This window comes from Equus caballus, chromosome 3 (assembly GCF_041296265.1).
Source record: "Equus caballus isolate H_3958 breed thoroughbred chromosome 3, TB-T2T, whole genome shotgun sequence".
In the NCBI taxonomy this organism is placed as follows: Eukaryota; Metazoa; Chordata; class Mammalia; order Perissodactyla; family Equidae; genus Equus; species Equus caballus.
Window position 1 is genome coordinate 113,547,337 of NC_091686.1, and position 17,919 is coordinate 113,565,255.

At 44.9% G+C, this 17,919-nt stretch overlaps 1 protein-coding gene across 1 annotated transcript in view; it reads right to left on the bottom strand.

The window, feature by feature from the left end:
• CD38 (CD38 molecule) overlaps nt 1–17,919 on the bottom strand; it is a 50,684-nt gene that overhangs the window by 4,483 nt on the left and 28,282 nt on the right. The window contains exons 2-7 of the mRNA XM_014738766.3: nt 11,415–11,544; nt 9,622–9,757; nt 7,793–7,878; nt 4,512–4,585; nt 2,901–2,993; nt 2,477–2,563 (exon numbers count right to left, since the gene is read on the bottom strand). Coding sequence (XP_014594252.1) covers nt 2,477–2,563; nt 2,901–2,993; nt 4,512–4,585; nt 7,793–7,878; nt 9,622–9,757; nt 11,415–11,544 — 606 coding nt within the window. The remainder of the gene's footprint in view (nt 1–2,476; nt 2,564–2,900; nt 2,994–4,511; nt 4,586–7,792; nt 7,879–9,621; nt 9,758–11,414; nt 11,545–17,919) is intronic.

The window sequence follows — 17,919 nt, forward strand, 5'->3', positions numbered from 1 at the left end:
AATATCTAGCAGGTGAATGACTCTCATTTGTCATAAATATAAGATAACAAAGTGACAGGGTCCAACTGGAGTGTCTGGCACTTGGAGGAGGGGAGTGGATAATGGGGAAAGTGGTTCATTAAACTGGAAGTGAATCTGATTTTGCTAACTGTAAGTCAAGAAAGAGAGAGATCTTTAGATGCAGCTACCAGCATCCCTGGGCTTCTGGGATGGGCCATCTCAGGCTCATCTCTAGCCAACCATCATGACCAGTTGGGCACAGTGACTCTAAGTTTAGAGTCACTCCATCCTCACCAATACAGTAACCTAGGATCCCCGACATGAATACATTCTTGGGGGGGGGGGGATGGATATCCTCTTCCTATGGAAAAGGAATCCTTCTAAGATTATTTAGGATTTTTGAAGTCACCTTTGCTTTATATTAAGTGAAGAGAATATGAATATGCTTCTTTATTAGTTTCTAACTTATTGGGAATTCAATTTTGGAAAAGAAGCAACAATTATGCTATTCAGATGAGCTTTCTCCATAAGGAGGTAAACATTCATATTCAATGTCTCAATAAAATAGACACACTTTTCATATGTTGGATGGATAGAGACAGAGTGTATTTTAAAGTAACGTAGAGGGAGAAATGTGCCCGTTAGTTGATTGTTTTTAATATGCCATTAGAGGGAACTAACCAGAAAAAGCATGCTGACCATTTGATATTTTTATGATAATCCAAAAAAATATTGTTACCTTCTTTTCACTCCATTAGTTAAAACATGTTAAGAAATTCTGTATGTATTTTATTAGGACTTCTAGTGTATATATGGGAAAAAAAGGAAAAGACTTGAAGAATATACAGCCAAATGTTAACAATGTTTGCCTCTGAGTGGTGGGATTTATTAAGGGATAATAGTGAAATCAGTAGGAGGTCTAATCTATACAAATGTAATTACATTCCTGTTTGCTCTTTAAACAATCACACCAAAACAGGAAGACAAAAGTTTGCTACAATTGGAAGGTATGTTTGGGATAGAGTGACTTATGCGACAGTCTATGTCTATATCCATGACATCCACTTTGGGTTCCCCTAGAAACAAGCAGCTGGATCGCAAAGCCACAGAACTCTTAGATACAAGGGGCCCTGCGGGGCAGGTGATTCAAAGAGCCATGCTGAATATATTACAACCCCGTGGTTGGAGAAAACAAACAGTGGTTTCAAACATGAGCCCCAAGTTTAAGGTCACATGAACTGATGCTCTGAATGACAGGTGTTGGCTTACAAATCACTTCTTTCCTCTGTGGGCCACTGTACAAGGCCAGATGGAAGGTTATGTTATATATTCTTCCCAGACAGAGAATGAGTGAGCTTACCTGGAGCCTGCAGTAGGCCATTAATGAAAGAAAGGAGAATGGTTAATATAAAAAAAAAGATAAAAGAGTGTTGGAGACAAGACTCATCTACATCCCCCAACCTCCTCCCAGGTTTTAGTATTCTATGTTCCCAATGCAAAATACCTTTGAATAACTTAGACGGGTCAGATGTCGGCCATGTTTGTTTTTATAGCTGTTCCTTTGTTCTGTCTGTTTTCCCATCTAACTGCTGTAGAAGGCTCATGTTATTTTCTAGAGCCAGCTGACTGATGGGGAATTCTTGTCAGGTCAGGTCACTTGGGAGACAAAAGGTCTCAGTGAACGTTCCTTGAATCTGTCCTTCTGCCTTTCTGATATGGTTGGTGGGAGAGGGTAGTGACAAGAAGAAGGGAAAAGTATTCTAGCATTTCCACTTCTACATTCTTTGAGAAAATTTCTTCTCTGTATCAGTCTTTTTGTAAGCTATCATATATGGGAAAATCTTCAAAGGTGCTTCTAGCAAGGAACCCATACCTATATTAAGTACTGGTCACAAATACTTAAAAGTGAGTGAGGAGGTCCCAGTCTTGATAACAGAGTTGCAGGTGACTTTAAAAATAAATACCTATCTGTAATTTTAAGCTTTTCTCCAATAAACCTATATTACTGGTAACTTTTTTAAAAGATTTTATATTTTTTAATTAAAGAAAGATAAAGCTTGGTAAACTGCCATTTGGCAATTTACCAAGTGTTAGGTATCTACACTGAGGTCAAACTAAAGAAACTTCACGTGCAAAATTATGTCAAGTCACAGGATTTTACAAATCATTTGCATTCGGCAAAATGTGCGTCTTCTCCTGAAAGCTAGCAGGCCTGTAAGCCCTAGGTCATGGGAAACCAGGAAATACGCCCTCAAAGCCTAGGTCAGCTTCAGAGGCATATCACTGCTGGGGGGCTCAGGGGAAGAGAGGAGAAAGGAGGTGAATTGAAGGCCACTGGCTGAAAACACCTTCTGGGCTAGGCTGTAGGAGGAACTGAGGTCACCATAGGTCACCATCCAAGATCATCATCAAAGCCCAAGGGGAAATGCCTGCAGATGGCGAGACACCATTTCTTCTTCAAGAAGAAATCAATTACCTGTAGTTATTCTGGCAGGTAAATGTAATATTCCTTTCACTTATAATCGATTTCAGATCACGTATGGAGGAACTCGAACATGAGTCACTAGGAAAGAAAGAAGAAAGTGCCAAATAACAAGATCGCACAAACTTTTCTTGAGTCTCTTAGTTTCTTCTAGGTAGCAGGCTCTGGGCAAGGCCCTGGGATAAAAAGGTGAAGCGAGGTGGCTTCTAAGAGCTCACAGGTCAAAGGTGTGAACTAGGTAGATACCTACTACAGAGATAAAATTAAGAGGCTGTGGGATGGGCTGAATGTAGAGTAAGGCCCCATTCATTTCCTGAGCCAGTCTTTTCTCAGTGTGTTCTTGTGACTGTGGATTCTTTCGTGGACTGATTCCTAAAATAACCCTGAGACTATATGGGTACAAAGCAGTAACATATACCTGCGAACTCCTCCAATGTCATGCATCACCCAGGCCTGTAGTGTATGAACCTTCTTTGGATGCAAATTATGGATTTCCACACGTCCAAAAGTGCTAAGATATGAGAGACAAAGAACACTGTGAATCCCAGATTAAATTGTTCAGGCACCCAGAGCCCCTGTGAAAAGCCTGCAGGCAGGGCACCCTTGGTTAGAACCTACCCTTTGGACTTGACCCATGGTTTGCAATAGCAACAGCCACCTTTATGCATTCAACATGACCCTCAATGAATAGGATTCTCAGCATGAGATTCCTAATCTGTGCATTGACGTTCATTCTTTAAGTACTTGCTGTTCCAAGAGTGGACCGTACACCAACTTAATGAGCATCACCTGGGAGCTAGTTAAAACTACGACTCTCAGCCCAACACCACCTACTGAATCAGAAGGTGCAGCTGAACTGTCCCCAGGCAACCCACATCTCAGGGAGGGTTGAGAAGCACTGCTTTGAAAGACCCTGGTGTCCTGCCTGAACCCCAGTCCTGAACGCTCCCCATGAGTCTCTGACAGCTGCCGCTCCTGTTGCAAGTACTTGGATCCCTAATATCAGATTATAAAATTCTGGAATATTAACCAAAAAGCCCACATGGTTAGGGTCAGAAGAAGACAAGAGGACAAACGCCTCTTTGTGGAGTTAAATATCAAAACAGGAGAGAAACAGAATTAATTTGAGGTACCTAAGGTGCTGGGAGCACATTAATATATACTCCCTCCTCAATCCTGGTAAAGATTAGAGAACAAAGATGGAAAAGGTAATCAATGGGGTAAAAACTCTAAGTACAGAATGCAGTCAGAGGAGGAAGGCATTGGTGTGGCCAGGTTCAGGGGTGTGGATTCAATGAGAGAATAATAGCTGATACTCATCGAGCACCTTCTCTGTTGTCAGGGACAGAGCTCAGCATTTTTCATGCATTATCTCAGTTAATCTTCATATCGCCATCCCCTCCTCAGGTACACACTACAGGGGCTCACAGAGGTTAGGTGCCCTGCTTAAGGTCACACGGGTAATACGTTGTAACCTCTGGAATCCCTGCTTTTAACCACTGCAACAAATTGCTGACAGTGCGTTCAAAGAGACAAGGAAGGCCAAGAGCCCAACACAGCCCCTGACATTCCCAACACCAGTTTTATTGCTGAATTGGGATTCACACCCTTCATGGAGGAGAGAGGAGTCAGGCCAGATCTTCATGGATGGTGAGGATTTAGACAGGCAGAAGGAGGAACGGAGCAGGTCCTATGGGGGAAGAGGATGGGCAAAGGTGGGAAAGGGGCAGGATGGAGTGTAATGGGAGAGGGAGCTGAGAAAATTACACCAGGCTCGAAAAGTCAAGAGGAGGAGCTGGACACAGTGCAGGAACCATTAGGAGATTTAGAGGATTTTACACAAAGGAGAAACCAGACGAAAGCACTGACTTAGAAAGACAAATCTCTCCATAGAATTCAAAAATTTTACCTTCTTTAGCCCAAATCTTCAGTACTGACCTTAACCATGAAAAGCATATTCTTCTAGGAATGAAATATCCAATAGGAGGCTGTGCTAACCCTTGCAAATAGGATGCAAAGAAATGAGTACCTTCTTCTATCAAAGGCCTCATTGAGGGACCCGTTGAGCACCACATGGACCACACCACAGGCATCTTCTGCAAACTTAAAAAAAAAAAAAATAAAGCCCACCCTTCCTCAGCATGCAAACTTAATGGCCACACCCCAGCAGTTCCCTCCAAAACAGCTGTCAGCGCTAGCAAAGCAAGGAGGGAAGAGCCTGGATGGCTCGAGCTCAGTAGTGCCAGGTCTATGTATTCTTCATCCCAAGCTACTGCAAGGGTTGTGCTTCGCTTGAGTGTTCCAGCAGCAGTTGCTCCCATCTGTGTTAGAACAATGAAGCTCAATGGCATTGTTCGCGGGGTTGCTTAAGTGGTGGCTCAGAAGTGGGAAGTCCAGGTGAGTGAGAGGAGCGTCACTGGTGGAGGAAGATGAAAGCCCTTTTTGGTGCCACGCACTGTGGACACTGCACATTTCACTGAGCGGGAGCAGGGTGGACGATTCAGGGCTCAGGGAAATGGGGAACATCAGGAAAGGGGAAACTCAGGAGAGAAGGTGACACCCAGGCCTGCACAGGCACAAAGAGAAATGAGGAATGAATGAATGAATGAGTATTATTGAGCAAGGAATTTTATTTCTTCATGCGAGAAACATTCAGCGGGAATCTTTGCTAGGCAATGGGAAAAAAACAAAATGGACGAAACAAAGAAATCTACATGTTTCCTCCAGGAGGCCCACCCAGGCCCCTGGGACCAGAGCAGGCCCCCTTTTCACATTATCCATCATGTATCTCATTGTGATGATGAGTTCAACATGGGGTTAGCTGCTGGCACTGCGAGCTCTTTGAGAGCCATGAGCCTGGCTGTCCTGCTTGTCACTACAGCCCTGGAGCCTCATAGCTAGTGTATGGCACAGAGTGGGCGCCCAGGGAAAATCTGTGGAAGGAAAAGAGAGAAGGAGGAAAGGCAGGAAAGAGGAAGAAAGAAGTCCAAATACTCTGAGATGGAGATTAGGAAAGAATAGAAAACATGTAAGAGAGGCAACAAAAGCCAAGTCCTGAAGCATGAACAGGATTGACCTGGTAAAGGCTGAGGCAGCTGCGAACAGAAAGGCCTGGAGTTTGAGAGAACAGTCGTGTTTGGGGAGAAACTTCAGTGGATGCTGAGTTGGGTAGATAAGTTAGTTCATGGAGGGCCGTAAATGCTTTGCCAAGGACTCTGGCCTCTATTCTGCAGGTGATAAAACACCACTGAACAATTTGAAACTGAACTGTGAAAATCCAGTATGGCTTTTCTCTTTCCACAGGGTGTGATGAGCAGAGGACAGAGGCCCAGTTACTATCAATCTCCAGGGCTAACTCAACAGGGTGCTTACAGGGTGCCAAGCGCTGACGCTGAAACACATAACTGTAAAGAGCCCCCACGAGGTAAGTATGGGGTCAATTTGCCCCAAGGTCATGTCACTAGGAAGCTAGGAAGTGAGACGGGGATTCAAAGCCCAAGCAGTGCTGCCTTTATTGTGAAAAAAAGAAAGGATCGAGTCTGATAAAAGACGGATTTCTACATACATGAATGAGCATTTGGCCAAGACAAGGGTGGTCCCAGGGCAGCTCACAATGTGGGGCGCCTTCCACCACCTTCCCCGCTGTGCTCCAGCTCCAAGGGCAGTGCGGGGAACACTAGGAAGCGCTTGACACATAACATACGACTTGGCTTTAAAAGTTTTTAGCAATAGCACTGCCCCAGAACATATCATAGAGTGATCAAATAAATACGTTTCTCAGCAGAAGGAAACAACCACCCACCAACAACAAACTCTACAGTGCCTCCGATTTTTCACCACACGTAGTAGGAACTAAACAAGAATTTATGAAAGGAATGCCTTCTGAGTGAGTTCATGGGATAGTGGTATCTTGTTTAAACATTGCAGTAACCGTATGGGACAGACACTGTTTTTTGCTGTTGTTTTTTGAGGATGATTAGCCCTGAGCTAACATCTGCTGCCAATCCTCCTCTTTTTGCTGAGGAAGGCTGTCCCTGAGCTAATAGCCATGCCCATCTTCCTCTGCTTTATATGTGGGATGCCTACCACAGCATGGCTTGCCAAGCAGTGCCATGTCCGCACCCGGGATCCGAACCAGAGAACCCCAGGCCGCCAAAGCGGAAAGTGCGCACTTAACCACTGCGCCACCAGACCGGCCCTGGGACAGGCGCTGTTTTTATCCCCACTTGACAAATGAGGAATCTAATGGTCAGAATGACTAAAGAATCTGCCCAAGGGTAATGGTTTTCTTACTTCAAACGCCAGGCTATTTCCCTGTCTCTACCACACTCCTTAAGGTGGGTCAGCCTCTAAGCTCTGCTACTTACTAGCCCATTGACCTTGGACAAGTCATTTAACCTCTGAATCTTAGTTTCTTCACCTGAACCATGGGGATGTGTACCTTCCCACACCACCTATTGTGAGCACTAAATGGGTTGACACATGTAAGGCCCCTGCCCAGAACTTGTCATAAATATGCACTTAACAAATGTGAGTTTCCATTAGCCCAGCTCTTCAGATGTCTAAATTTAATTTTGGAGAATTAAAAGTAGTATAGTTTTAGTTTCTCCCTCTTTTTCTTTCCTTCATTTCCTTCTCCCTCCCTTTCTTTCCCTTTTTTTCATAGCCCACTTGCGAAGAAGCAACTTATAAGAAAAATAAATGTACACAAAGGCAGCTTGGAGTCAAGTCATAAGTAGACAGAGAGAAGAGAGAGAGGAAGGATATGAATTCCCCAGCCCAGATTCTGGATCTGCACTCAGACAATTTGGGATAAACTCCCAGATCTGCTGCTTACTAACTTCATCATTTCATAGGCTGCTTATTTACCTGTGGCTCCACTTTGTCATCTATAAACTGAGTGTGAAACTCACGGTACCTACTTCATAGCATTCTTGTGAGATTAAAAGACCTGAGGACTGTGCCCGGCACACAGGAAGTGGTCTATAAACATAGATTATTAACACTGTTCCAGGAATCTAAGATTGGCCATACCTGGATCAGAGGATTAAACCAAGCCCGAGCTTCCTGCAGCCAAAGCCAGAGAGCAAGAATTGTTTAACTGGAGCCCATGGACCCTCCAAGAATGTCCTAAATTCTACATGAAAATCTTCTGGCATGCGCTTATGAACATTTTTCGCAGGAAAGAATCTCAAACTTTTGTCCCTAAAAGGAAGTGTGATCCAAAAAGAAGTAAAACCCACCACTGACTGGATGACCTCTTAATTTCTTTGGTCTGCAAAATTCTAGAATTTCACCTTTAGTACTTACCCTTTTGGAAACCGTGTTCCAGAACACAGAAACAGGGTTGCTGCTACAGTTGTCCCTCCGGGTTGGACAAGATTGATAGTTTATTTCTAAAAGACATAATTTATGGAAAATAATTAAAGTAGGAAAGAAAGGGTATAATTAAGCTCTGCTCTCCCCGGCTGTTGGATTACAGTGGAGCCACTTTCCAATGGCATTGCTGGCAAGATGGAGGCTGGAGAATGGACACATCTCCACCCAGTTTAACTAAGTGCCCCCTGGATTGCTTCCAAGTCCTTGCCTGACCCTCCAAATCCCAGACAGGAACACAGTGCCCGCTTTGAGTCATCATTCTGGGAAACTGCAGCAAAGCTCATCCGACAGAGACGAGCCCCCAACATGATCCCCACATCCAGGAAGAACTAGAGAGAAAACTGGGCCCTCAGGGGCTACCCTGGCCAACCCGTCCTCCTCTCCTGTTGACAGCTTCTCCCCCAACCCTTAGTCCCCACGCCCTCAGGCTCAGATGGCCTCAGAGTCGTTCCACACTCTCCCTGTCCAGACAGGCTCAGCCATCGGTGAGGTACAGCAGGCACAGCGCGTGAACGCACAGTTCTCATGTTACTTCTCCCAAGGATATCTGCCTGAATGCACAAACATTTCTTCTTCTTAGGTTTTTATTAAGGTATAATTGAGAAATAAAATGGTAAGATATTTAAAGTGTACAATGTAATAATTTGATATGCGCACACATTGTGAAAAGATCCCCAGTCATCAAGTAACACATCCATCACCTCACCTCACATTCTTTTTTATTCTTTCTTTTTTGTTTGTTTTTTTTGGTAAGAATATTTAAGTAGTACTCTCTTAGCAAATTTCAATTATACAATACAGTATTATCAACTACAGTCACCATGTCATACATTAGATCCTCAGATCTTATTCATCTTACAACTGAAAGTTTGACCATCCTCCTCCTGTGTTCCCCAGCCCCCAGCCCTGGGCGACCACTTTTCTACTCTGTTTCTTTGAGTTTGACTTCTTCTTTTTAGATTTCGCATATAAGTGATACTACACAGTATTTGTCTTTTTCTGTCTGGCTTATTTCACTTAGCATAATGCCCTCCAATTTCATCCATGTTGTCATATATGACAGGATTTCCTTCTTTTTTAAAGCTGAATAATATTCCATTGTACGTATGTATATATATGTATATATATCACATTTTCTTTATCCATTGCATTGGACTGTATGAACATCCATTGAGTGTTAGTTCCTGGGGATAGAGAGATGAATCAGATAGAGGCCCTGCCTTCAGAGACCACATGATCTAGTATAGTCAAATACATCCGGGAAAGATCAACTGGGCTGGGGGTGCAGCACCGTTAGCGAAGGTTGATGTTGAACTTGGGTTTGAAGGATGAATAGGAGTCTTCAGACAGACAAGAGAGAGAAAGGTGCTCCATGCAGAGAGAAGACATGCAAAGGCACAGAGTTGTGAGAAAGCCTAATGGGCTTAGATCAGCACAGCCAGGGCAGAAGGGAGGAGGGGAGGACGAGGATGATGGAAGACAAGGCAGATGAAAGACAGAGGCCAGGCCATGGTAAGAAATTTGGACTTCATCCTAGAGGCGAAAGAGAGCTGTTTAGGTTTTAGGTAAGAGGCAGAAACAATCCCACTGTGGTGGCCAGATGGAGGCTGACCCAAAGGAGTAAGGAGGAAGCAGCGAGAACCTTACAACAGTCCAGCCAGAAATGAGGGTGTGTTAGCGTGCTGGGCGCAGGCAGTGGGAGAGGGATGGGACAGAAAGGGTGAATTGCTGGGGCAATCCCGAACAGCCCAGATCCTCACCAGAAGAGCCTGAGTCTCCACACCAGCTGAGATCGTCAGCAATGTAACCCAGCAGCGTGTTCTCCAGGGTGAACAACGCCTGCTGCACCCGCGTGTACTGATGCGCCAACTCCTTTGTTTTGCTCCAAAAGACTGTCTAAGGAAGAATAAACACAATCTGTTACTGAGATCAATTTAGCAAGTCAAAAGAACAAACCTACATTTTTTAAAATGAAAGAACAACATAGAAAATAGAGAAAAATCTCACATAGGAAGGGTAAATGTTGTCGAGTGCATCAGGGCTTTCTGTGTGTGACGGAAAACGTGCGCGCACGCATGTGTGTGTGTGTCTGTGTCTTCTAGGTCACAGTGTAAAATGAGTTTATTATTCTGCATTGCAGTAAAAAAAAGTTTGAAAGCCATTGATCAAAATCTTATAATAAACATACAAGTGGAACACATCTGGAGAAGGCGTTAAGAAATTCCAACCTTCCTAAAGCTCTCTGCAAAACCATTTTGTCTCCATGATATTTCTGGGAGAAGCGCTCATTGGTTCTTAAAGAGCCCCAACCCCTGTTTCTTTCCTCAAATCGCCCCCATCCCCACAAAAAAAAAAAAAGAAAAGGAAAGAACAAATGTGGTGAGGTTTTTTTCAAGGTCCCTTTGTAAAGGCACAGAAAGTCAAATTTCAGAACAATCTTCTGCTCCGTGGATCTACGCATTTTTAGGAGGAGGTGGTGGAGGGCGTGGTCTGAAGCACAGGCCCTGGAGTCCACCCCCTGATGAAGCCCAGCATCACCACTTACTAGCTGTCTGACCTTGGGCAACCAAAGCATCACTAAGCCTCACTCTCCCCATCTGTAAAATGGGAAAGACAACAATTGTAAGGAACTCCTGGGATGCTGAGGAAAGTAAACGAGATGCAGCAAATGAATGGCTGAGTCCCATGTCTGTGGCATGTCACTTATTCAACAAGGGTCACCTGGGTGTTTATTTACCAAGCAGCTCCTCTGTGAAGAGCCTTGTGCTTGGTGCGCCCAGCAGGAGCTCCATAGTAACTCCAGCTCTGACGATGCGACCAGAGGCTGTAATCCGCCAACAGCTTAAGGGCTTCACTAAGAGGATTTGGGGCACATTAAGTTTTCACCTTAAACACTGACCTTAGAAAAGATGCAGCACATTACTGACCTTTTCCAGCATCACCAATGTATTAAAACTAGGTCTCTCTGGCTCCAAATCTTGTGCCATTGACCTTTCAACTGGTCACTTTCAAGACCATGAAACTCCAGCAATCCCTGGTGACCTAAATTCACCAAGCCTCAGTTTTCTCTCTGTGAAATGGGGACGTGACACCGGCCCTGCCTATTCCACAGGATGACTGTGAGGACCTAACAGGATAAGGCTTAAGAGAGTCCTTCTGAAGCAAAGAGGGCATTCTGCAAGGGCACATTGGCATTGTTATTACTATTATTAGTAGAAGGCAGGGGAGAATTTTGTAGCTATATAAGGCTGGGTGACTTTTGTTTGGGCTGGGTTGGGTTTCGTGTTGGGTCTGTTTTGCCTGATTTTTGGCTGAGTCTCCTTTCCTCTTTCTGTGTCCCAACTTCTTGCTCTTTCCTCCCTTGCCCAGAGGTCCTAAGACCAGATGATATCCTGGTCCCCAAGTAGCCCCACAAACGCCATCCGTGCCAACCACACCTACACTCTAATGTCCAGATTTTCCTCTTCCCTCATCCTGGTCAAAATTTGGTCCTGTGACCTCTTCTCTCTGGCTTTTATCCTCAGCTTTAAAATCGAAAACTTGCTCCAGTTACCTTGTTGCAAGGTACGGTCTGATTTGCCAGCTCTATGAGCGGTTGATAGTCTTGTTCTGTGGCGTCGCAAGGGTCCTTGGAAAGAAAGGACTTCAGGAACACCTCCTGTATCTTTTGACAGTCTTTATCTCTGTGAAATAGAACATGGAAAATAAAACAAAACATGAATAATCAGATTCCAAACATATTTTGGGGGCATAATTACCCAAAAAATCTCATGTGGGAAGCATTTACTGGGTGCCAAGTAGTCCACACACATCATCCCGGCTGATCTCGCAACATTGTTATGCCATGAGCGTTCCCCTCCCTGCCCTACAAGGTCCCTGCCCTCATGGTCCTCACTCTGGTTAGGGAGACAGGCAGTGCAAGAACAATCAAATGAGTGAACAAAATAAGCACAGATGACCATGCGTATACAAGAAATCACTGGAGAGGGCCACCAGGAGAATACTGAGGCCATGACACTTTAGGGAGGCCAATCAGGGGAGGTCTCCCTGCGAGGTCATTTAAGCTGAGACTAAATGCTGAGAAGGAGTGAATCCAGATGAGGGTGTTGCAGTGCAAAGGCCCTGAGGCAGGAAAGAACTTGCCGATTGGGGGAAACTGAGAGAAGCACAGCATGACTGCAGTGTAAAGGAACTAGGGGAGTGGTGAGAAATCACGTCAGAAAAATAATCGAGAGGCAGATCACTTAGGCCTTTCAGATGAAGAAAATGATTTCGAATTTTACCCTAATAGCAGTGGGAAGCCATAGGATGGTTCAAAGCATGGAAGTGGCCTTGGCTGATTTTTTATTTATTTATTTATTTATTTATTTATTTTGCTGAGGAAGATTGGCCCTGAGTTAAACTCTATTGCCAATCCTCCTCTATTTTATATGTGGGTTGCTGCCACAGCATGGCTGCTGAAGAGTGGTGTAGGTCCACGCCTGGTAACCGAACTTGGGCTGCCAAAGCAGAGCATGCCAAACTGAACCACTAGGCCACTGGGATGGCCCCTGATTTTCATTTTTGAAAAATCACTCTGGAAAACTCTGAGCTGGCCTCAAAGAAGGAGAAAAGTCTCTGAAATAGAAATTTCAACTCCACGTCCCCTCCAAACAGCCCTTGGCAGTGAGAAAGCAGGCAGGCGTGGAAGAACAATGGAGGGGAGAGAGAAGAGGTCATAGAGAAAACAGCAGTTGCGACTTTCTTTGTGTGTTAATGCTAACAGTGCACATAAGCCCATCATTCCTTCAGGGCAAAGAAGTGGGTTTCCACTGGGAGAGCTCGGTCATCATCAAGAGGGTAAACTCCAGCCTTTGCAGTGGGGACCCGAGGTTCAGTACCAGGTCAGGCAGCTTGACCTGGGGGAAGTAAAGACGAGACCCCTAGTTTTCGATTCCTTTCTGAGCCTGCTTTCCCTCTGCAGAGCACACACAAAGCAGGCCATCCCAGAGGGTCTTCTGCCTTCCTGACACAGACTGGCTTCCCCCCAGTAAGCCAAGGACTCAGAGAATATTGGTGAGGCAGCAGCCCTTCTGCAGACGCCTCCCTGCTCTTTTGGGGGCAGGAAACAGGAGAAAGCCCTTCTGTTTAGGGCAGGGAGGGAGATCCTTGAGTTAGGCTGCCTGTCTGAATGCTGGCTCTGCCCGTTATACTGTGTGTCCTTAGGAAAGTCACTCAACCTCTCTCTACCTCTGTTTCCTCATCTGTCAAGTATCTACCTAACACAGATGTCCTGGGATTAAATAAAACACACATTAAATTCTTTCAGAACAGTGCCCAGCACAGCACAAGGGCTCAATCAATACCGGTGTTATAAGTCCTTCCTTTCTTCCTGTGCCCATGGCCCAGACCTTCCTGGCTGTGAGCAGTCATGCCCAGCCAGCAGAAGTGGGCGTGTCCCACACCTCGTGCCCTAACCTAGCAATCCAGCTCATCCTCACAAAGTCCCGAAGGACGTTCAGTATGTGCCACGCCTGGGCGGTGAGAACACACAGCTGCGTGGGGTCAGACCTAGGGCACAAACACAGGCTGGGGGTTAACGCCCTGCTTATCTCCTTGTCCACATGCAATATGAGCTTCTCCTTGCTCTCAGTTTTGGATGGACCTAGGAAGAACCAGCCTAGAAAATATAATAGCTTTGATGTAAAACAGCCACAGGACAAAATTCCAGACCGGTCACCTAATATCTGGGTGGGCTGCAGTAAAAACAACAACAGGTAGCTTTTACTGAGGGCTTAATGTATGCTTCACATGCATATCCCATTTAATCTTATAACACTTCCGTGAGCAAGTGCATCAGGATTTGATTTGAGTTAATAAGACTTAAAATTTCAGGGACTTAAGATAGAATTTTATTTCTAGCTCATATATCAATCTAGAGGCTAGGATCTGGGGCTGGTATGACATTCCACATGTCAGAGACCCATCTACCCAGGCCAAAATGGCTGCTCCAATTCCAGCCATCATGACTACATTCCAGCCAGCAGGAAAGATTAGGGGGGAAAAAGAGGAAGAGAAAGAAGAAAAAGAAAGAGGAGGAAAAGGCAGCAGCAGCAATGGACATGTGTCACCTGCCTTTTAAGGACAGGTACTAGAAGCTCTTCTCTCATTTGCTAAAATGTAGTCACATGTCCATACCTAGCTGCAACGGAAGGTGAGAAATGCAGTCTTCAATTTTGATGGCCATTACACATCTAAAATCGTAGTTTTAATTCTAGAGAAGGGGTCAGCCTGCAGGCTGTGCCACAGATAGATACCACCATTGTCCAGCAAGGAGGAAACTTTAAGACTGTGCATTAAGTAACTTGCCTGAGGTCACACAATTAGTGAGTGGTAAAGCCAGGACTGGATCCGTGTCCGTGTGAGCCTGCAGGTCAGGTTCCCACCACACTACCACAGCATCATCGCCTATGAGGCAGCCTAGTAACTGCTCCAGCCTCAGTTTCCTCATCTATAAACAGGAGACGATAACACTTCACTCCTGGGAGGTTTGCGAGGATGAAATGAGGTAACCTGTGACATGCGCCTGGCTCTCAGGAGGGCTGTCTCCACGGACGCCCTTCCACTTCCCCCATCAGCACAGGATGTTTCAACTGCGCTGTCTTCAAAGGCTGTGCCAGGAAACCATCATCAGCCTGGCTTTCTCCATATAGTATATATTTAAGGAAAAAAAGTTATTACATTATGAACTTCGATGTCAGTCAAAATTTCTGGGGCACCGTGATGGGATGTTTAGAGAAAAGGTGCTGCGTGGCTATTTCGTTTTTCATTCAGGGGATCATGTTTAATTGCATTTATTTAAGGCAGGGGCCTTCTCAGACGTTTCCTGTTCCAGATTCCAGCTCCCTATAAAATTCTTCTATCTCTGTCCTTAGCGGCATATGCAGGACTCGAGGGGGACAAGGGGTGGAGGAGAGCCGTCTGCCTGAGATGGAAGAATAAGAGAATGTCCCACAACCAAAGATCTGGCAGAAAAGACAAATTAACATACGCTGAGTACCCACCAAACACCAGACGCTGTCACAGCATATTCTTATTTAATCACCAAAAACGCGAAAGAGTCTCAAACAGAACTCACAAGCCTCCAAAATTATTTTTATGCTTCTTAGCAATATAGACTCCAGTTCAAGAAACGTTACTTTAAGAGTTCAGGAAATCCCAGATTAAAAATCTAACAGCCTCTTGTTTAGAGGGGGCAGAGTTAGAGAACTCGAGAGTTGAAACAGACGTTGGAGGAGTTTATAACTCAACTCTCTTCCCTCTCTCTGTTTCAGAGATCAGCGCCTCCGACGTGCCCCACAAATAAGACAATACGGAGAGAGGCAGTGAGAAGTCTGGGGGCACGCTTCGTGAAACTACTTTTCAACCTTAAAATCAAAAGTAAAGGGGCCGGCCCCGTGGCCTCATGGTTGAGTTCGGCGTGCTCCACCCAGCGGCCAGGGTTCCCGGATTCAGATCCTGGGCGCAGACTTACACTATTCATCAGCCACAAGGCTGGTGGCGACCCACATACAAAACAGAGGAAGATAGGCACAGATGTTAGCTCAGGGCAAATCTTCCTCAGCAAAAAAAAGCAAAGAAAAAAGAAGTAAACATCTCATGCTGGAGGTGCAAGTCAGCATTTTTATTGATATATATATTTTTTTGTAAATTTATATTATATAATAAATAATATATTTTTATTGATATATAGACATAGCTATGTAGAGAAATCAGACTGCAGTGTACAGAGATGTCTGCTTTACTCAATCGTATATGTCATCACAGAATGGGCCTCAAGTTCGCAAGTGTGGCTCTAAAAGGTGAGCCCTTAATTTCATGATCTGCAGAAGTCCACCATCTTCATTTTTGTCCCCTGGGGTGGAGCACAGTTTCTCCAGTTCAAGTGGCAGCCAAGCACAAGCTGTCTTGAGTAAGTTGGCTGCTTTAAAGGAGACAGGGGGCCTCAGGAATTCCCGTGTCCAGCAGAGATGGAAGCGGATCTCTCTGACTGAAGAAGCACCATGGAACGAGGAAGAGCCATTTCTGGAAGTTCAATATTTCTTTTTTTCCAATGGCTCCTCTGTTCCAAAATTAGGGGCTTCAGCTATGATACTTCCAGAGGGACCTGCTGCTTGGGATAAGGGACTGTGACATGGCCATTGCTGTCCCCCAGAGCTCAGTCTGTGCCCATGGCCCCTCTGCAGGGGCCCCCTCCACCAGGAGGGCTGTTGCACGTCGTCTGGTCCCGTGGTTCTCTGCTCTGGCCACACCCAAGGATCACCTGGAGAGCTCCAGAAAGACGCAGAGCCTGCTCCAGACAAACCAAATCGGAATGCAGAAAGTAGAAAGAGCAGAACCCGGAGTTTTCCCAAAGCTTCCCACTGCCGCCTCCTCCCAGCCCCGGAAACTGCCCTTCTGCTTTCTGTCTCAGTGACCTTGACTTCTGGAGGTACCTCACAGAGTGGAATCACCCAGTGCTTGTCTTTTGGTGACTGGTTTAGTTCACTGAGCACCACGTCCTCACAGTTCGTCCATGCCATAGCACGTGTCAGAATTTCTCTCCTTTGTAGGGCTGAATAACATTCCGTTGTGATTAAACACCACATTTGCTTTATCCATTCACCCATCGCGGACACCTGGATGCTTCCTCCACCATCCTTTCAATCTGCAGAGACTCACCTAGGGCCACTGTGAGCCTCCCCACAGGCACAGAGCTCAAAGATAAACACGTGCCATTTCTGTCCTGAAGGCACTCATATCACGATGCGGGGGCAGAGAAGAGCAAAATTAATTACCGTTAGAGCGCTGGCAACTTGCCCAAGGCACTAAAACTTGAAAACACAATAAATAGTAGAAGCTTTTCTAATTTTCAACTATAGAGGATAGAAATAGGCTTGAAACAAAACAAAACAACCTTGATTAAATGTGATTCAGTATCCTCATTTTGAAAGTGAGGTTTCCCTGTTTGCTCTCCCAGTTGCTGTGACGCACAAAATCTCTATTTAGAACCACTGTGGGTTTCTATTTGATCACCTCCCACCTTTGCTTCCTTTGGGTTCCAGGTGATTAGAGAGGTGTAGCCAACAAAAGGGGACAGCTCATAGGGCGCCTCCGCTCCATGGAATATAAAGCAGCCCTTGAACACTGTGTTTATAAATAGCCTGGGGCATGTTTATTTTACTTTAGTGAAAAAAGTAGAGCTCAACTTAAAGAAAATAGAAGGATGCATAACACACTGGTAACAGAATTGTCTCTGGGAAGAGGAATAAAGGGGAATTTCCACTTTCACCCCATATTTTTCTATATTGTTGGTTTACAATAAAAATGGATTCATGTATTATCCAAGTAATTTTAAAAAGGGGTGTTAAATTTTTTTTAATTGAAGATATAGTATAATGACAAAAAATTGTTGAAAACTGAAAAAATAAAACCACAGTAATCAAACCATCTTCAAATATGGTTATATCTGATTTCTAGGAGTACAAGTGTTGCTCTGTGATCTTCTCTTCCTTATATTTTGAATTTTTCTATAATAAGCATATATTAGAATGGGGGTCATAGCAAAATATTCATTTTCTGTTTTAGTTGCTTGAGAATTAGACCAAACATCTGAGAACCTTGGAAGGTCTTAGAACATGGGAACAGCTCAGGCCCAAATGCCTTGGTTGCCACCTGGGGTTTTTGTGCCCTCCCCCACGTCTCTTGGCTACAAGACATCTTTACTCATCCTTCATCCAGTTAAAGACAACACCACGTAACCAGGAAGATTTAGTGCTGGTGCCCCGGATGCTTCTTTCAAAGCCTGACGATGTGAAATATTGGGGGGCGTGGTGCAGACCTCTTCCAGTGGAGATTTTCCTCCACTTTAAAGACTTCCTTGCATCCTTGAGCAAGATTGCGTTGTCAGATCACACTCTCACTAGTCACAGATTGTACCTAGAATTTAACTTCATGAATAAAGTCAAGGAGACAGGTCACAGAGAGGCTCCCACAGAGGAAGGACAGGACAGCACACCCTGCAGAGCTCCCCGGGTGCT